General features: G+C 37.4%; 3 protein-coding genes and 1 non-coding gene across 5 annotated transcripts; 2 read left to right on the top strand and 2 right to left on the bottom strand.

Annotated features, from left to right (window-relative positions):
* The first annotated feature begins 635 nt into the window (after positions 1-635).
* samd13 (sterile alpha motif domain containing 13) lies at positions 636-6,581 on the top strand. Its single transcript, XM_077717314.1, has 5 exons — positions 636-4,035; positions 4,479-4,590; positions 4,786-4,828; positions 5,482-5,593; positions 5,685-6,581. Exons 1-5 carry the CDS (start codon positions 3,970-3,972, stop codon positions 5,826-5,828), a joined length of 477 nt encoding a protein of 158 aa, XP_077573440.1. The 5' UTR covers positions 636-3,969; the 3' UTR covers positions 5,829-6,581.
* uox (urate oxidase) lies at positions 6,522-9,185 on the bottom strand. 2 transcript variants are annotated; one of them, XM_077717313.1, is made up of 8 exons: positions 9,028-9,185; positions 8,495-8,707; positions 8,045-8,161; positions 7,625-7,703; positions 7,355-7,541; positions 6,981-7,104; positions 6,819-6,902; positions 6,522-6,737 (listed from the first exon to the last, which is right to left on the bottom strand). In XM_077717313.1, the coding sequence occupies exons 1-8, from the start codon at positions 9,046-9,048 to the stop codon at positions 6,666-6,668; spliced, it is 897 nt and encodes a 298-aa protein (XP_077573439.1). In that variant the 5' UTR covers positions 9,049-9,185; the 3' UTR covers positions 6,522-6,665. The 2 variants fall into 2 exon arrangements, with proteins under 2 accessions (XP_077573439.1, XP_077573438.1); XM_077717312.1 differs by lacking the exon at positions 9,028-9,185 and having other exon boundaries at positions 8,495-8,965.
* Positions 9,186-9,892: 707 nt separating this feature from the next.
* On the bottom strand, positions 9,893-9,975 carry trnal-cag (transfer RNA leucine (anticodon CAG)). The gene has a single exon. It is a non-coding gene; the product is annotated as a tRNA-Leu (tRNA).
* Positions 9,945-13,214, top strand: rpf1 (ribosome production factor 1 homolog). Its single transcript, XM_077717305.1, has 9 exons — positions 9,945-10,580; positions 10,784-10,840; positions 10,918-10,998; positions 11,070-11,165; positions 11,235-11,388; positions 11,613-11,695; positions 12,078-12,259; positions 12,343-12,469; positions 12,826-13,214. The coding sequence occupies exons 1-9, from the start codon at positions 10,071-10,073 to the stop codon at positions 12,865-12,867; spliced, it is 1,332 nt and encodes a 443-aa protein (XP_077573431.1). The 5' UTR covers positions 9,945-10,070; the 3' UTR covers positions 12,868-13,214.
* The last annotated feature ends 18 nt before the right edge of the window (positions 13,215-13,232 follow it).

Here is a 13,232-nt window from a genome sequence, read left to right as displayed (position 1 = left end):
CCAAATTCCGAAAAAATGGTCAACAACAACCTTGTATCAAAAGAAAATTGACTTATTATATGCCCGTAAGATTTAGACAAGCTGTATAATCATGATGTTTTTATTTAATTTATATTTTTGATCCAAAATCACGCTTGTGGCTCGTCTAATTGACCCTTCCAGGCATTAGTTCATAAGCGTTGTTGCCCCCCTGTCAAACAATTGAAATGAGAAAATTGCAATAGTTTCAATGCTTTGTGGACATTGAATGTTCATGCTTTAAAAAAAAAAAAGAAAGGAAGAAAGACACTCGCAACAATTCAATGTGCTTCCCATATCGTCTGTGCCTTTATCTATACGCAACACTCCAAAAAGAGACATAGGTGCGTATATACAATATTCACAAAAAGATAGATATATTTGATTTTGTTGTTGCTGCTGTTTTGCAGGAGAACTTAATTTCACCTCTAAACTTTTCAATGTATCTCTGTCCAACTGTTAGTACTTCCTGCACAACTTGATGTTCTCTAAAAATGTACCGATCAGCTTCTTGCAAGAAAACAAGCTGTGTAAAAAGTCCTGAAATATGGAACAATTGAGGGGTGGGCAATTGTCAATTCAAAGTTAGTATGTCAAATTAACCTCGCTCATTTACTTTTTTATTTTTATTGCAATTACACCTGAGAGCCAAATATGCTAAACTTTGGGTGTACTGTATGTACACTCACACAATCAATGACTTTAGCATGCTGTTTATCAATTTTGCACAGGCACGTAGCGAGGTAAATCTTTTCGGAACGGTCTGTTTCAATTTTGTGTGATCACAGTCCGAATTGTTGGGAAATCAGTTGAATCTCGTATGACCAGTCTGTTGCTGCCAATTTGTTCCTTGCATACTGCATGAGTAAAGGCGGCCAATGAGAAAGCAAAATTTAAGCTTCTCACAATGTGTGCCCAGTTACGTTTTTGCATGTGTTACATTGAATTTACACCACTGCAGTCTCATGAGACATCATTTTTAACCCTCTGAGGCTCAAATTCATTTTTACTAACAGATAAAATGCTACTTCTGGGGAATAGATTAATTAGGTGATTAGTATTTAGTTGTTGCATTTCTGCAACACCTGCCTGGAGAGGGTTAATGACTGAGACTGTACACTGCAATGGATTTTTTGTTTTTTTTGGATGGCATTTAAACCAGAGTAAGAATGGTGACTGTGAGTTAACGGCTCAACGTAGCACTTTTTGTAAGAACAATTCAAGCATTGAAGAGCTACCATATACAGTATTATGCTGTTTTTTGTAGCTTTGACCATTATACAGAAGCACATTTATAGCCACAGAACGTGTCCATTTTGGGCTAGAAATTCATTTTACATATAAGTATTGTAGATGATATCATTGAGCATGTTAGTATTTATTTTGGCACTGCAATTTACCAAAAAATAGGTTTTAACTTGCTCTTTAAGCTTTAGAAAGATGGACTTGGTTTTTGACAGGCCAATAGCTAACATCAAGGTACGTGCCTGTGTTTTGGTCAGTTTGTTATCTTTTAACATTCCCAACTTTATCAACTATATAAGCAAATGAGTGTGTATTTTTTTTAATAATCTTTTTTTTTTTTTTTTTTGGCCAAATCGTGTTTGAGGGTGCAAGAAAAACTGAATTCCTTATTAATTTCACGCAAGATAGATAAGCAAGTATGAATTGAAATTCTGCCCTTGATAATATTGTATTGCATATTTTGTAGCATTGTTACACCCAAATCTAGTCATTGGAGATGAGATCTTTTGTACGTACCTCAGACCTGATGTAATATTTAATGAATGAAATTGAATTGCATATTTAAAGCTTGTGATACCTTTTTGAGGTTGGGGTGAAAATGATGGAGATTTCTTTCCTGCAAATCCACAAATATTTCAAATGCTGTGTAGCAGAATTTTCTGAATGTTGCTTTATTCATTGGTTTCGAATGACAAACGTCTTTGAGCAGCACATTCAAAAAAAAACAAAATTCACTGCCATTTTCACTTGACTGTTTTTGTTATGTTATATCTGACAGTTTTTTTCCCAAATATGTATTAGTTAATTTTGTACAACAGTGTTGCGTTCTTATGCCCTGAAGCTGTTCCTATCATTTTAATATATTTTATTAATTGTTCTTTTTAGCTCTGAATGTATTTATCATTTTTATTGTTCTGGCAATTTCATGCATAATCACATGACAGCAAATATTAATAATTAGCAACAAATTTGTAGCAGCCAACCAGACATTCAGATCCTTCCTAATGCAGTAATAATGCTTAGTATTTGCATGAAGGTGTACACTGTGATCAAAAGTTATTTTATTTTCATTTATTTATTTTTATTTTTTTGCTAATTACAAATACAGAGGACATGTTTATGAAAATGCGTAACTGCAGTCGTAGACAAAGTTTTGGTGCAAGAACTCACATTTTGTGTTTCATTAATGTAGCCACGGTATAAAGCCGCAATTAAGAATATTCATGTAACTACAGTATAGAGATAATGCTAATCACAAACAGAAAAATAATTCAAATAAATACAAGCTAGTTGGATGCAATGTTCTGAATATTGAAACGTTTTCCATTGTCAATTGTTCTTGTTAAGATATTCTTCAAAAAGCTATATACAGCTCTCATGCTGACAAATTAAGATTTTTGTTTGTTTGTGTCATCCTGTTGCTGTAGTGAAATTCTTGTCTCTGCTTAGCTCCCACAAAAATGACATAAAAAGTATTTCGTTGAACTTTCATGCAGTACTATATGTCTAAGAGTTAATAATGGAAATTATTTAAGAGGTTTGACTTTACTTTGCTCAAGAAAATAGAAAGTTTTCATGCAAGTCCAACACTCAAGATTGGGGAAATTTGATTGTATGTGTTTATATTTAACACCTTGTTTTAAAAAAAAATAGCAACTGTCAGCATCATTCTCCTATTATAGTATTTATAATTGTATTGGGCCCTGTGGAGGACACAAAAACTATACAGAATTTTATAAAAGTCAGCGAGCCATGTTTTTTTTTCACTTTTCATGAGATTGTCTTTTGCTTTTGTTATCTTTATTGAAAGGAATGGCATTGTTTAATTTGATTTAATCTTCAATTCCATACGTTCATTTCTTTCTCATTTAAGACTTGCATTGACACTGCAGAACTCAATGCACACCAATAAAAAAAAATCATAATCCTTTATTTAAATTAAGTAACTTTTGAGTGCTTTTCAATCAGTTTGGCCTTTTTTCCCATTTGATACAGAAAGGGTCCATTAATAATTATTGTGGCTCCATGATATTTACCTAAGGGCATCATATTCTAATGAACATTTTATCCATCAGCATGTTTCAATCCAAACTGCCTGTGTGTCAATCCCACCACAAAATATTTTTGTGTGAAAATCATAGATCTCTCAGTGTCATGAAGAACCTGTGTGTAATGATGTTTGTCATAATTATGTAATGTAAACAATGGCACTTTCCCCCCCAAGCCTCGACACTCCTGAATAAACAAGTCACTTTTGGTTCTCTCTGACTTTCCTGCAAAAAAAAAAAAAAAAATCCATCAGAACCTTGTTGGATTGTTGTGTTTTCATACTGGTTTTGCTGGTACAAAAACCAGCACGTTAGATTTCTTAGCACGATTTTTTTTTAGTTTGTGAAAAATTTCTTCAGATTTTATGTGATATGATATGATTATATGCTACGTTCATATCATCTACCTTTGTTTTAGTAAGGGAAATTTAAATTGCTGTAAATTTGATGAAATAGAAATTCTCAATAATCATGTTTAATTAAAAAAAAAACTTAATTATAAATAATACAATGTTTCAATTTCCAATTAAAGTGGATGCAATGAAATACCCTCTTGGTACAAATCAACTACATTTCCCATGATTCTCTGGTGACGCGGGGATGGGAAGCGATGACGTTAATGTGCTAGTTGGCTTTGATTAATTTTTGATTTTATCAAATGAGTATCTTCCATTTTTTTAATGGTAAAACACTTCGGGAAGTCGGGAACTTTTTGTCGTCATACGTAAGTTGTTGAATTTGAACGATGCGTTCTTGAGAAAAAAGATTCATTCAAAATGTGTTCGATTTTGTATTAGCAAAACCAACTAACTCTCCATGTTAGCTTGATAAATACCTAAAGGGTATTATATATTCGCTTTCTATTTATTGTGTGTTTTACTATTTGTGTTCGTTGAATTTTGCCATTCAATTTAGTTGGCACCATTTCATTTACGCCAGGGTTTATGTTGGCGCTGTTTTGTTTTTGTTTGTTTTTTATTTCAACTATGATTTTGTAATGTGAGTTTAGACGCGTTGTTTTTCACAATGCATCTTTTGTTCCGTTGATTGTTACTGAGATAATAAAAGCCATCATTCCTGATCCATTTTCTCGTGGACGTTTTCTATCCGTCTTTACTTTGACATTTCTCCTCTTAACACTTGTTTCCTGTCATTTTCCTCCGCCAGAAACGCGTAGTCGTTGCAAGACTAATAAAAGAAGGATGTTTCACTGCCCGACACTTCATTAAGATCGCCAAGAAAAACAATCAAATGAAAATTAATTGCAACTTTACTGACTGTAAGTAGAAAACATTCTTTTTCCATCAGTTTGCCAAGAAGTACTTATCCATCAGCATGTATGTAATTGCATAATAATAGCTAAATGATTTTTGTTGGATGTGCTTTTTTTGTGATAACCAACTGTGTGATTATTATTCGAGATGCATGCAAATGTGTTGATATGAGATAATGGATCTCAATTGTTTTATTTCAGCCGCCATGGAAGACAAGGCAAATGGTTCTGTTGACACCAAAAGGTAGACTCACAATATACAAAGATTTAGAGGGATGGGCAGTGTAACCAAAAACTGTAATCAAAGAATGCTCTTTCAAAGAATAATGTGACTGAAGCTCAACTGAAAAGTTATCTTCAAAATAACTACCTGTCTATAAGTATTAACTAGGGCTTAAATACACTATTCAATTACTGAATAACCTGTAAATAATTCCCCGGTCATGTCTATGCAAATCTAAAATTGTCTTTATCAAAGAGATGTGTTGTCTCATGTTAAACGACTCCTAAAAGGTTTTCATTTTTCAGAAAGAAAGAATATTCTTAATAAATATATGAATTATCTCATAAAGCTAATATTGGTACATTCTGATACGAAATCGTCTTCACAACATCAGAAAATTATGCAAAAAAAAAAAAGGAAATAGGCATTTTTTGTACACATGTTCATCAATATGTATTGTCCTATTATTAAATAAATAAAACTCATATTGTAGGTTAAATTTTTCGGAAACATAAATCCTCCCGGCATCCGGAAGCCAAGGGCTTAAAAAGACATATCGATAATCACTTTTCTGTTTGGTGACATAATGTGTACCAAACTAAACAATGACCAGTGGAAACAAAGAAGAGAGTTGTTTCAGGAGGATCAAATAATGAAGGGTATAATCTCTCCAGCCCTGTGGAGAATGGCCAGCTTCCAGATCCAGCCAACTGGACGGTCGCTGATGTGGTCAATTACTTTAAAGCTACAGGGTTCGAGGAGCAAGCCACAGCATTCCAAGATCAGGTCAGACTTCCCACCCAGCCCGCTGATTACTTTAAGACCAACACGGCAATTTGCATGACAAGAGCAATAAAATCTTTCCACTTCTCGACAGGAAATCGACGGCAAGTCACTGCTCCTGATGACACGTAATGACGTGTTAACGGGCCTGTCGATAAAGCTGGGCCCAGCTCTGAAGATCTATGAGTATCACGTGAAGCCACTGCAAACCCAGCACCTAAAGAGTAACGCTTGTTAGCACGTCATCAGGCTTTTGCTATTCCACGCCTCAGTGACAATCAACACCTTTCAACCAGCTGTCCCTTGACAGAGACTTCTCTGACGGCATGGCACCTTAAAAACAGATCAGTTTGAACATCTTTTTAGAAATATGGACTCCCAAAAATGGTCCACATATGGGGTCTAATGAGCTGTTTACCTTTTCAGCTCTTTTTATTTCTGCTGCTTGGGATTTTTGTATTTTATTTTGTATTTCTTTGTCTGTTATTTAAAGCAGATATTGTTCAAGGTGTTATTGCGGAAGTGATTCGTTTGTATGAATTGTGTTTATATTTGTGTTTTTCTGTTGGACACAAACCAGTGATGGTTTTAAAAATGGTATTTGTATATAAGATTATATATGATGGAACACTTTGATATGGCAGAAAGTACTAATTTGGTACTGTTTCATTTGCCCTAAAAAAAAAAAAAAAAAGTCATGTGTATACTACACATTGCACAACTGAGTCCATGCCTTGCCACTTGGCTGGAAAAAGCAAGTGTTATGGGATTTCCAGACACCTGAAGCTAAACTCAAGGTCCTGCTTGGTTCTGTGAAAATGGAAAATGTGTGTTTAATTATGATGTCTACTACCTGTGGTGCTTCAATTTAGTTGCAAAGACGACTAATCAGGTGTATGTCCGTGTGGTAATAATTGATCTTGTGCAACACTGGAGTTTTAATATTTTAAAGACATGCAATAAATGGTGCTCTTTTCTCACCAAAGAACAACACGTTTATGGGTTGTTGCTCCTATAATTCATATGATATACAGACATCAGCAATGTCAGTAAAATTACATATTTGTGCTTGTCTTCATAGCTTGGCTTGCTTCCTCCGCAAAGTTCCAGTGATGTTTCCCGATGGGTTGTCAAGGGGAAGAAGAATCTGTGATGGTAGACAAAAAATACATAAAAACAATTGCCTCAACATGTAATATCACAATTAAATATGTAGGCTATAACTTACTTCATCCTTGTTCTCAATTTCAAATTTTGTCATGTCAATGGTGCAGTAGTGGTTGTTGGGCATGATGACCTCAATTTCATCCACCTGTAAATCAGTACACCCAAGATTAACTTTTTTCTCTTCATATCTTGATAAGTGTCCTATAATTATAATTTGTCTTACCTCAGGAACGCGAGCTAGGACTAGGACCTGTGTATCATAAAGAGTCTTCTGCACCGAGGGTGAGTACTCTCCATGTTCAAATGGTCCTGCAAACTTCTCGATAATCATATCTTTGATGCCTTTCCTATTAAAACAGTGTTCATTTTAGAATCTTAAATACTGGGGCAGTTCATCTAAAATTTAAATCAGGGATGGGGAACCTGTGGCTTGGGAGCCTTAGGTGGCTCTTATTATGGGGACTCGCAGGGAATAACAGTATAAAATATGAATTGTTTATGGCTTTCTCGTTCAAAAATGTTCCCAACCCCTGATTTTAATTGCTACCAAATGCACAATTTATGTTGCGACATGGACTAATCATATCATGTATTTACCATACGGCATCAAAATTGATATCTTTAACTTTGTTGTAGCGCCATCTGGCATACACAGTGGTACACAGACACCTGTCTGTGGCCTCTTCCAGCGTAGTAAAGCGATCTTTGAGAAAACCCACAAAACCAGACTGAGTGGTTTTCAGCACTTTCATGTCCTTGAGTCCACCGTGGACCACTGGGATGCCTGAGTGAGTAACAGTGAGACAGTGAATAAACAGAGTAACATCCTCAAAAATGGCAACTCCAAAAGAAATTTGATTGAACTACCATTGCGGTGTTGTTCCACATCACAGAAGCGAATGTTTTCGGGGCTGTAGATAAAAGCATGGGCATGTTCCACCCCGTCCTGGAAGAAAACAAACTTTACAAGTAGTGGTAGCACATTGATGAGTTTAAATTTTAGATTGTGGATATCAGCTTTTATTTTTAATTTCACATAAATGCCTGTTAATGATTGAAGCTACATGAAAGTTTGAAAATTGTGAAATAGTAATTGTGCCGAAACCATACTTATGGTATTGTGTCAGTTAGCTCAAATGATTTGTAAGCCATTTTTGGTTACTATGCATATTTTTTTTAAATTCTTATTCAACATTTCCTATAATGCTCTGGATCATGATCAACACTGATTCAATTTTTTTTTCACAAACACAAACTCGCCAATCTCAGTATTTTTTCTTCCTTTACCTTCTCCAACCTTCTCCAGGGTGCCTCCTCAATGAATACACTAACTCTCCCCACATGGTCGAAAGAGGTCAGGAAATGGTGACAAATAGCCAATGAAAACACCTCGATGGTCTTCACCTATGCACCAAGCACACTGTGAGGTATATACACAAATTGTGGAATTTACAATTTACCACTAAGAACCTTTAAGGACTAATATAATTTCAACAGAATCAGCATTATGAATGCCCATTATAGTTTTTTGCCATGCACCATTAAACATTCAGAGTTCAGGAGTTTCTTTAATACAAAAACGGAATGATGGTTCATGAAATTAAAAAAAATAAGGTAAAATAAATCAAAGGGTTCTAAAATAGTGAGTCGGATAAGACGTGTAGGGAGAGATACTTTACTTGGATGTTGTACCCCATTACTGTCTGTGGATTGGGGTGGTCGAATGGTGCAACCTACCCCCTTGAGTTTGGCCAATGCATGGACGGTATTCTTGATGGTGTCAGTAGAGATGATGTCCGAGTTATCTCCAGTCAAATAATCCTTGTGGGATTTAAGAGTGAGCTGCACGTCGGCCTTGATCTCTGTGATGTCGTGGTGGCCACCTTGTCTTCTGATGCACAACACCTTCACCGTCTTCTTCCCATAGGCCGTTTGTACAAATTCAACATTCTGCCACACGTGAACAAAATCTTTCATGCCTTTGTTCAAGTGCTAATGATCAACCTTATTTTTCTTCCTAGAGATTATGTAATGATATAATGATATTGAATTTTGGCTTTGCTGATTCATATTTTAAAAGAAGAGCTTTTCATATATATATGTACTGGCTCTCTGGAACGTCTTGTCACCTTGTTGAATTGGTTTCACACCCCTGAATTAGAGTAAGTTAGGTTTCATACAAAACAATGTGAAGATTGTTAGTTTAGCAGAACAATGCAAGTCGGCAGTTCTTGTGTGATAGTAATAGCTCCTATTTACTAAATTTTTACCTCAGTAGAAGCGGCCGCCATTCGTTTCTTCTCTCTGAAGCTTCAGGAATGTTTGCTTGCAGCATTGTGAGGTTGCTTGACAGGTAAAGGAGGTTTTACGGAAAGGGACGTTCTTCCATTGCCCCTGGCCATGGGATGACTCAATTATTAAATTGAAAGAGTGAGTTTTCTTTATATAGAGAAACGGCACCTTATGGAGAAAAAGTGGCATCTTATAGAAGGAAAATGGTGTTTCTATAAGTTGACCGCCATGTTTCTCCACACTCTCATATATGAATCATTGCATAAAAAGTAAATTAAGAGAAACTCCCAAAAAAGATAAACAAGATTCCTAGAAAGGGCAAATGTGTTTTTACTTCATTGCAATGAGAAACATTGTAACATTGTAAGCCAAACCCCTATCATGGGACTGTGTCACATTACTTCCCTTTTTTGTATTTGTAGCCGTGCAGTAAACACTTTCAAAATCACATCACCAGCCATAGGTTAAGGGGAGATTTAAAGTCATGTTTGGCTCACTTAGCTATAGATACCAACAGGTCTCAATGGCCTCAGCTTTAAGTACTTTTGTGCTGTGGACCCTCACGGGTTGTGACGCTGGCATTTCGTGCCCCTTGCCCCTTGCCCCTTGCCCCTTGCCCCTTGCCCCTTGCCCCTTGCCCCTTGCCCCTTGCCCCTTGCCCCTTGCCCCTTGCCCCTTGCCCCTTGCCCCTTGCCCCTTGCCCCTTGCCCCTTGCCCCTTGCCCCTTGCCCCTTGCCCCTTGCCCCTTGCCCCTTGCCCCTTGCCCCTTGCCCCTTGCCCCTTGCCCCTTGCCCCTTGCCCCGGGGTTGCCCAAGGTTGACAAGGTATCCAATGTCACCTTATTGTCAGAAGCGGGATTCGAACCAGCGCCCCTAGCGGTGACTGCGACCTGAACGCAGCGCCTTAGACCGCTCGGCCATTCTGACTCTCTAACATTCGCATTAACTCTATAATATCAAGACTGAGGCGACGTTCATAATAAATGTTAATATTGTGGTCTACATAGTTTATTATGTGAGATATGAATATTGGACAGTACTGGAACAGAACCACGTACCTATCTTACTGTTTCAGCACGAACGGAGTTTTGTACCGGACCACACGTGTTGACAAGCGAACCATTTCCTGTGGTCCTGAACAGTTAACACCCGCCGGGCCGCTAGGGTTTCCACGTGTTTACCAAGTATGTAAATCAATTAACCCGGATGTGAACACGTCACTGGAAACGGAAGCAGCAGGAAATAAACACGTGAAGTACGTTTTGCCTCTCGCCAAGATGGACATTACAGAGGTTCCCGTTACTCAGAAGAGTAAAAAGAAGAAAAGTCCAAATAAGGGTGAGCAGTCGAAAGACGCGCAGCAGCCGAAAGACGCGCAGCAGCCAGACAAGATGGAAATTGGTAATGTAGAGGTGAAAGAAGAGCAGACAGAGCAGGCCGTTGTCTTCCCACCGACGTTCAGCGTGTCTGAAATCAAGAATAAGCAGCGAAGACACGACATGTTTATGAAACTCAAACAAGAAAAAAGAAAGGTAAACTCCTTAACTCGACTTCTTCGTTTGATGTAAGTAGAAGTTAAAAAAATCCACCCTACATTCTTAATATATTGTAATAATGAGGAAATGGTGAGGGACTAACACTAAACATAAAGAAAAATGCTAATCACTTTAATAAGATCCATGTTGTTTTTCTCTTTGCATTGTCAGTTGGAATTATTCCTTTCTTTATATTTCAGATAAAATTGGAAAAGAAGAAACAGAAAAAAAGGCAGGCAAAAATTTTGGGTGACAAGGTGAGTGTCTTCTTGTTTTGCTATTTTTCAAGAATCATTTTTAGCATGTGTTCAGTGCTATTTTATCTTTTCTTAAGGCACCACCTAAAGCCATCCCCAAGACAATAGAAAATCAGCGAGTCTACGATGAGACAACAGTTGACCCCGAAGATGAAGAGGTGCTGTCATGCTTCTTTAGTAATCAAATGTAGTGTTTGATTCATCCTTGACTTTTTGCATCCCATCTAAGATTGCATTTGATGAAGCCACCGATGAATTTTCCGCCTACTTCAACGGGCTGACAAACCCCAAAGTGCTCATCACAACGTCAGACAGACCTCGAGGGGTGAGTGGGCATTTTTCTTTGTGTCAATGCTACTTTTGTTTTTCAACTGTTATTCTGCCTCTCTTGTAGAGGACAGTGAAGTTTTGCAAGCAGCTGGCTACAGTGATTCCAAATGCTCACGTCTACTACAGAAGAGGATTGGCCCTCAAGAAGGTCATTCCCCAGTGTGTCGCCAGGGACTTCACTTACCTTATGGTCATCAATGAGGACCGCAAAGAGCCAAGTATCCTTTTCTGCATTCATGTGGAAGACTTGCCCTAACTATGTAGGAACGGCTGTGCGAAAATGTAATAAATTAGAGCACAGTAAAATAAATAAGAAAAATTTAATGTATTTTTATTTTCAAAATTAGTTTATATTTCACCTGTTTGATGAAAGATGAAAATCCACCGAGTGCATATAAAAAAATGCAAGTTTTTTTCAAGATTCCTTGACTACAACTCTAAGATGGTTTGGTTCTTTGTCACCTGCCTGAGGGGCCCACTGCACACTTCAAGGTCAGCAGTGTTCGACTACGGAAGGAGATGAAGGCAAGTTGATGGTCCAACTGCTAATGTAATTAGCAGACCAGATTCCAAAAAGTTAGACACTTCAGTGTAAATTATAATAGTGTGGAAGCACCAAATTTCAAGATTTTATTTTAAAATTGATTATAGATATAAAGATTACACTGAAAGGCCAGTTATGACTAATTTGTTTGTAAAATTGCTAAGGCAAATCTAGTTGGCAATATATTTTGACATGCATCTTCAAGACTTGGAACCTTAAGTTTTCTGTGTTTGCTGATATATACCTTTTTTATGTCATGTTGACGGGTACTACTGAAGCCAATTTAGTGAGGCGGAAATAGTGCCCATGCTTGAAACCGTTGGTGAAAGTTCACCACACCGTTAAGCTGTTTTGTGTTCACAGAGAGTAGGTTCGGGGCCAACAGAGCACTATCCAGAAGTGATCCTGAACAACTTCGTCACGCGTTTGGGACACAGCATCGGCCGGCTGTTTGCTGCTCTTTTTCCTCAAAATCCCCAGTTTGTAGGTCGGCAGGTGGCCACCTTCCACAATCAGAGAGACTTCATATTTTTCCGATTTCACAGGTGACTTTCTCATATAAGAAACGGCGGGCCCCCCTTGTTCTGAATTTGAAGCCGCTCATTCTGTGATTGTTGTTTCTAAATAGATACATCTTCAAGAATGAGAAGAAGGTTGGAATTCAAGAGATAGGGCCTCGTTTCACTCTTAAGCTTCGCAGTCTTCAGAAAGGCACCTTCGATTCCAAGTATGGCGAGTACGAATGGGTCCTCAAGGTGAGATTAGATGCATGTCATCTTATTAAAGTAGGGCTACCCATTACATAGGCCACCAAACAACTATTGGTAGATCCCCAAGATACTATTGGTGCATCACATGACAATAACATTCTGCCAATTTCCTTTGCTAGGTTCTTATGAATTTGGCATGTCCACAGTAAATTGTGGTAGATAGATAAGTAGATCTTGGCTTTTTACATTACAAATAGAACTGATCCTTTCTATTATTTACAATGAAAAACAGTCCAATCTAAATCCCCCAAAAATTGGATGTGACCTAAAATTCAGACATGTTTTACATGAGTGGCTCCTCTGAGCTTTATGATTGCTAATACATAACCCTCTTTCTCTAGCGCCATGCAATGGACGCCTGTAGGCGGAAATTCCAGCTGTGAAGGCAAAATATTCCTCCTGGCATTATGCATGGACAGATGCTTATCCCACAGTTGTTGGTGGTTACCTTCAAAATGACTTGTGCTTTTCATGTATGTTGAAACCAATAACCAAATGAAGAGAGCAATTACAGGTTTGTTTACTCACCCAATACAGAAAACATTTTGTTTTTGCATGCGTTCATTTAACATACTGTAAGATGTAAGTCATAACTTCATATGTTCAGCCCCATTCAACACTCTTTCATAGAATGCTAACCCACAATTGTGAATATCATGAAATGATGTATTAGAAGTATTTGTTTTAGTGTTTTACAACCCTATGAAAAATCAAGATTATTAGAGCTATCTGTTTTGGATTCTCGGAT

Source organism: Stigmatopora nigra, chromosome 5 (genome assembly GCF_051989575.1).
Source record: "Stigmatopora nigra isolate UIUO_SnigA chromosome 5, RoL_Snig_1.1, whole genome shotgun sequence".
Taxonomy (NCBI): domain Eukaryota; kingdom Metazoa; phylum Chordata; class Actinopteri; order Syngnathiformes; family Syngnathidae; genus Stigmatopora; species Stigmatopora nigra.
Note: the sequence above shows the minus strand (reverse complement) of the source record. Positions and strands in the feature narration are given on the sequence as shown.

What these genes read in the sequence shown, in the direction of transcription:
- uox (XM_077717312.1), bottom strand. Translation starts at nt 8,734, where the DNA reads ATGAAAGATTTTGTTCACGTGTGGCAGAATGTTGAATTTGTACAAACG. An exon ending in CCTGGAGAAGGTTGGAGAAG is followed by an intron (nt 7,704 to 8,044) that starts GTAAAGGAAGAA and finishes GTTTTCTTCCAG; the next exon opens with GACGGGGTGGAACATGCCCA. An exon ending in TCCTAGCTCGCGTTCCTGAG is followed by an intron (nt 6,903 to 6,980) that starts GTAAGACAAATT and finishes ACTGATTTACAG; the next exon opens with GTGGATGAAATTGAGGTCAT.
- samd13 (XM_077717314.1), top strand. Translation starts at nt 3,970, where the DNA reads ATGAGTATCTTCCATTTTTTTAATGGTAAAACACTTCGGGAAGTCGGG. An exon ending in GGAACTTTTTGTCGTCATAC is followed by an intron (nt 4,036 to 4,478) that starts GTAAGTTGTTGA and finishes TTCCTCCGCCAG; the next exon opens with AAACGCGTAGTCGTTGCAAG. An exon ending in GGTTCTGTTGACACCAAAAG is followed by an intron (nt 4,829 to 5,481) that starts GTAGACTCACAA and finishes TAATCTCTCCAG; the next exon opens with CCCTGTGGAGAATGGCCAGC.
- rpf1 (XM_077717305.1), top strand. Translation starts at nt 10,071, where the DNA reads ATGAATATTGGACAGTACTGGAACAGAACCACGTACCTATCTTACTGT. An exon ending in ATATTTTTCCGATTTCACAG is followed by an intron (nt 12,260 to 12,342) that starts GTGACTTTCTCA and finishes GTTTCTAAATAG; the next exon opens with ATACATCTTCAAGAATGAGA. An exon ending in AGTACGAATGGGTCCTCAAG is followed by an intron (nt 12,470 to 12,825) that starts GTGAGATTAGAT and finishes CTCTTTCTCTAG; the next exon opens with CGCCATGCAATGGACGCCTG.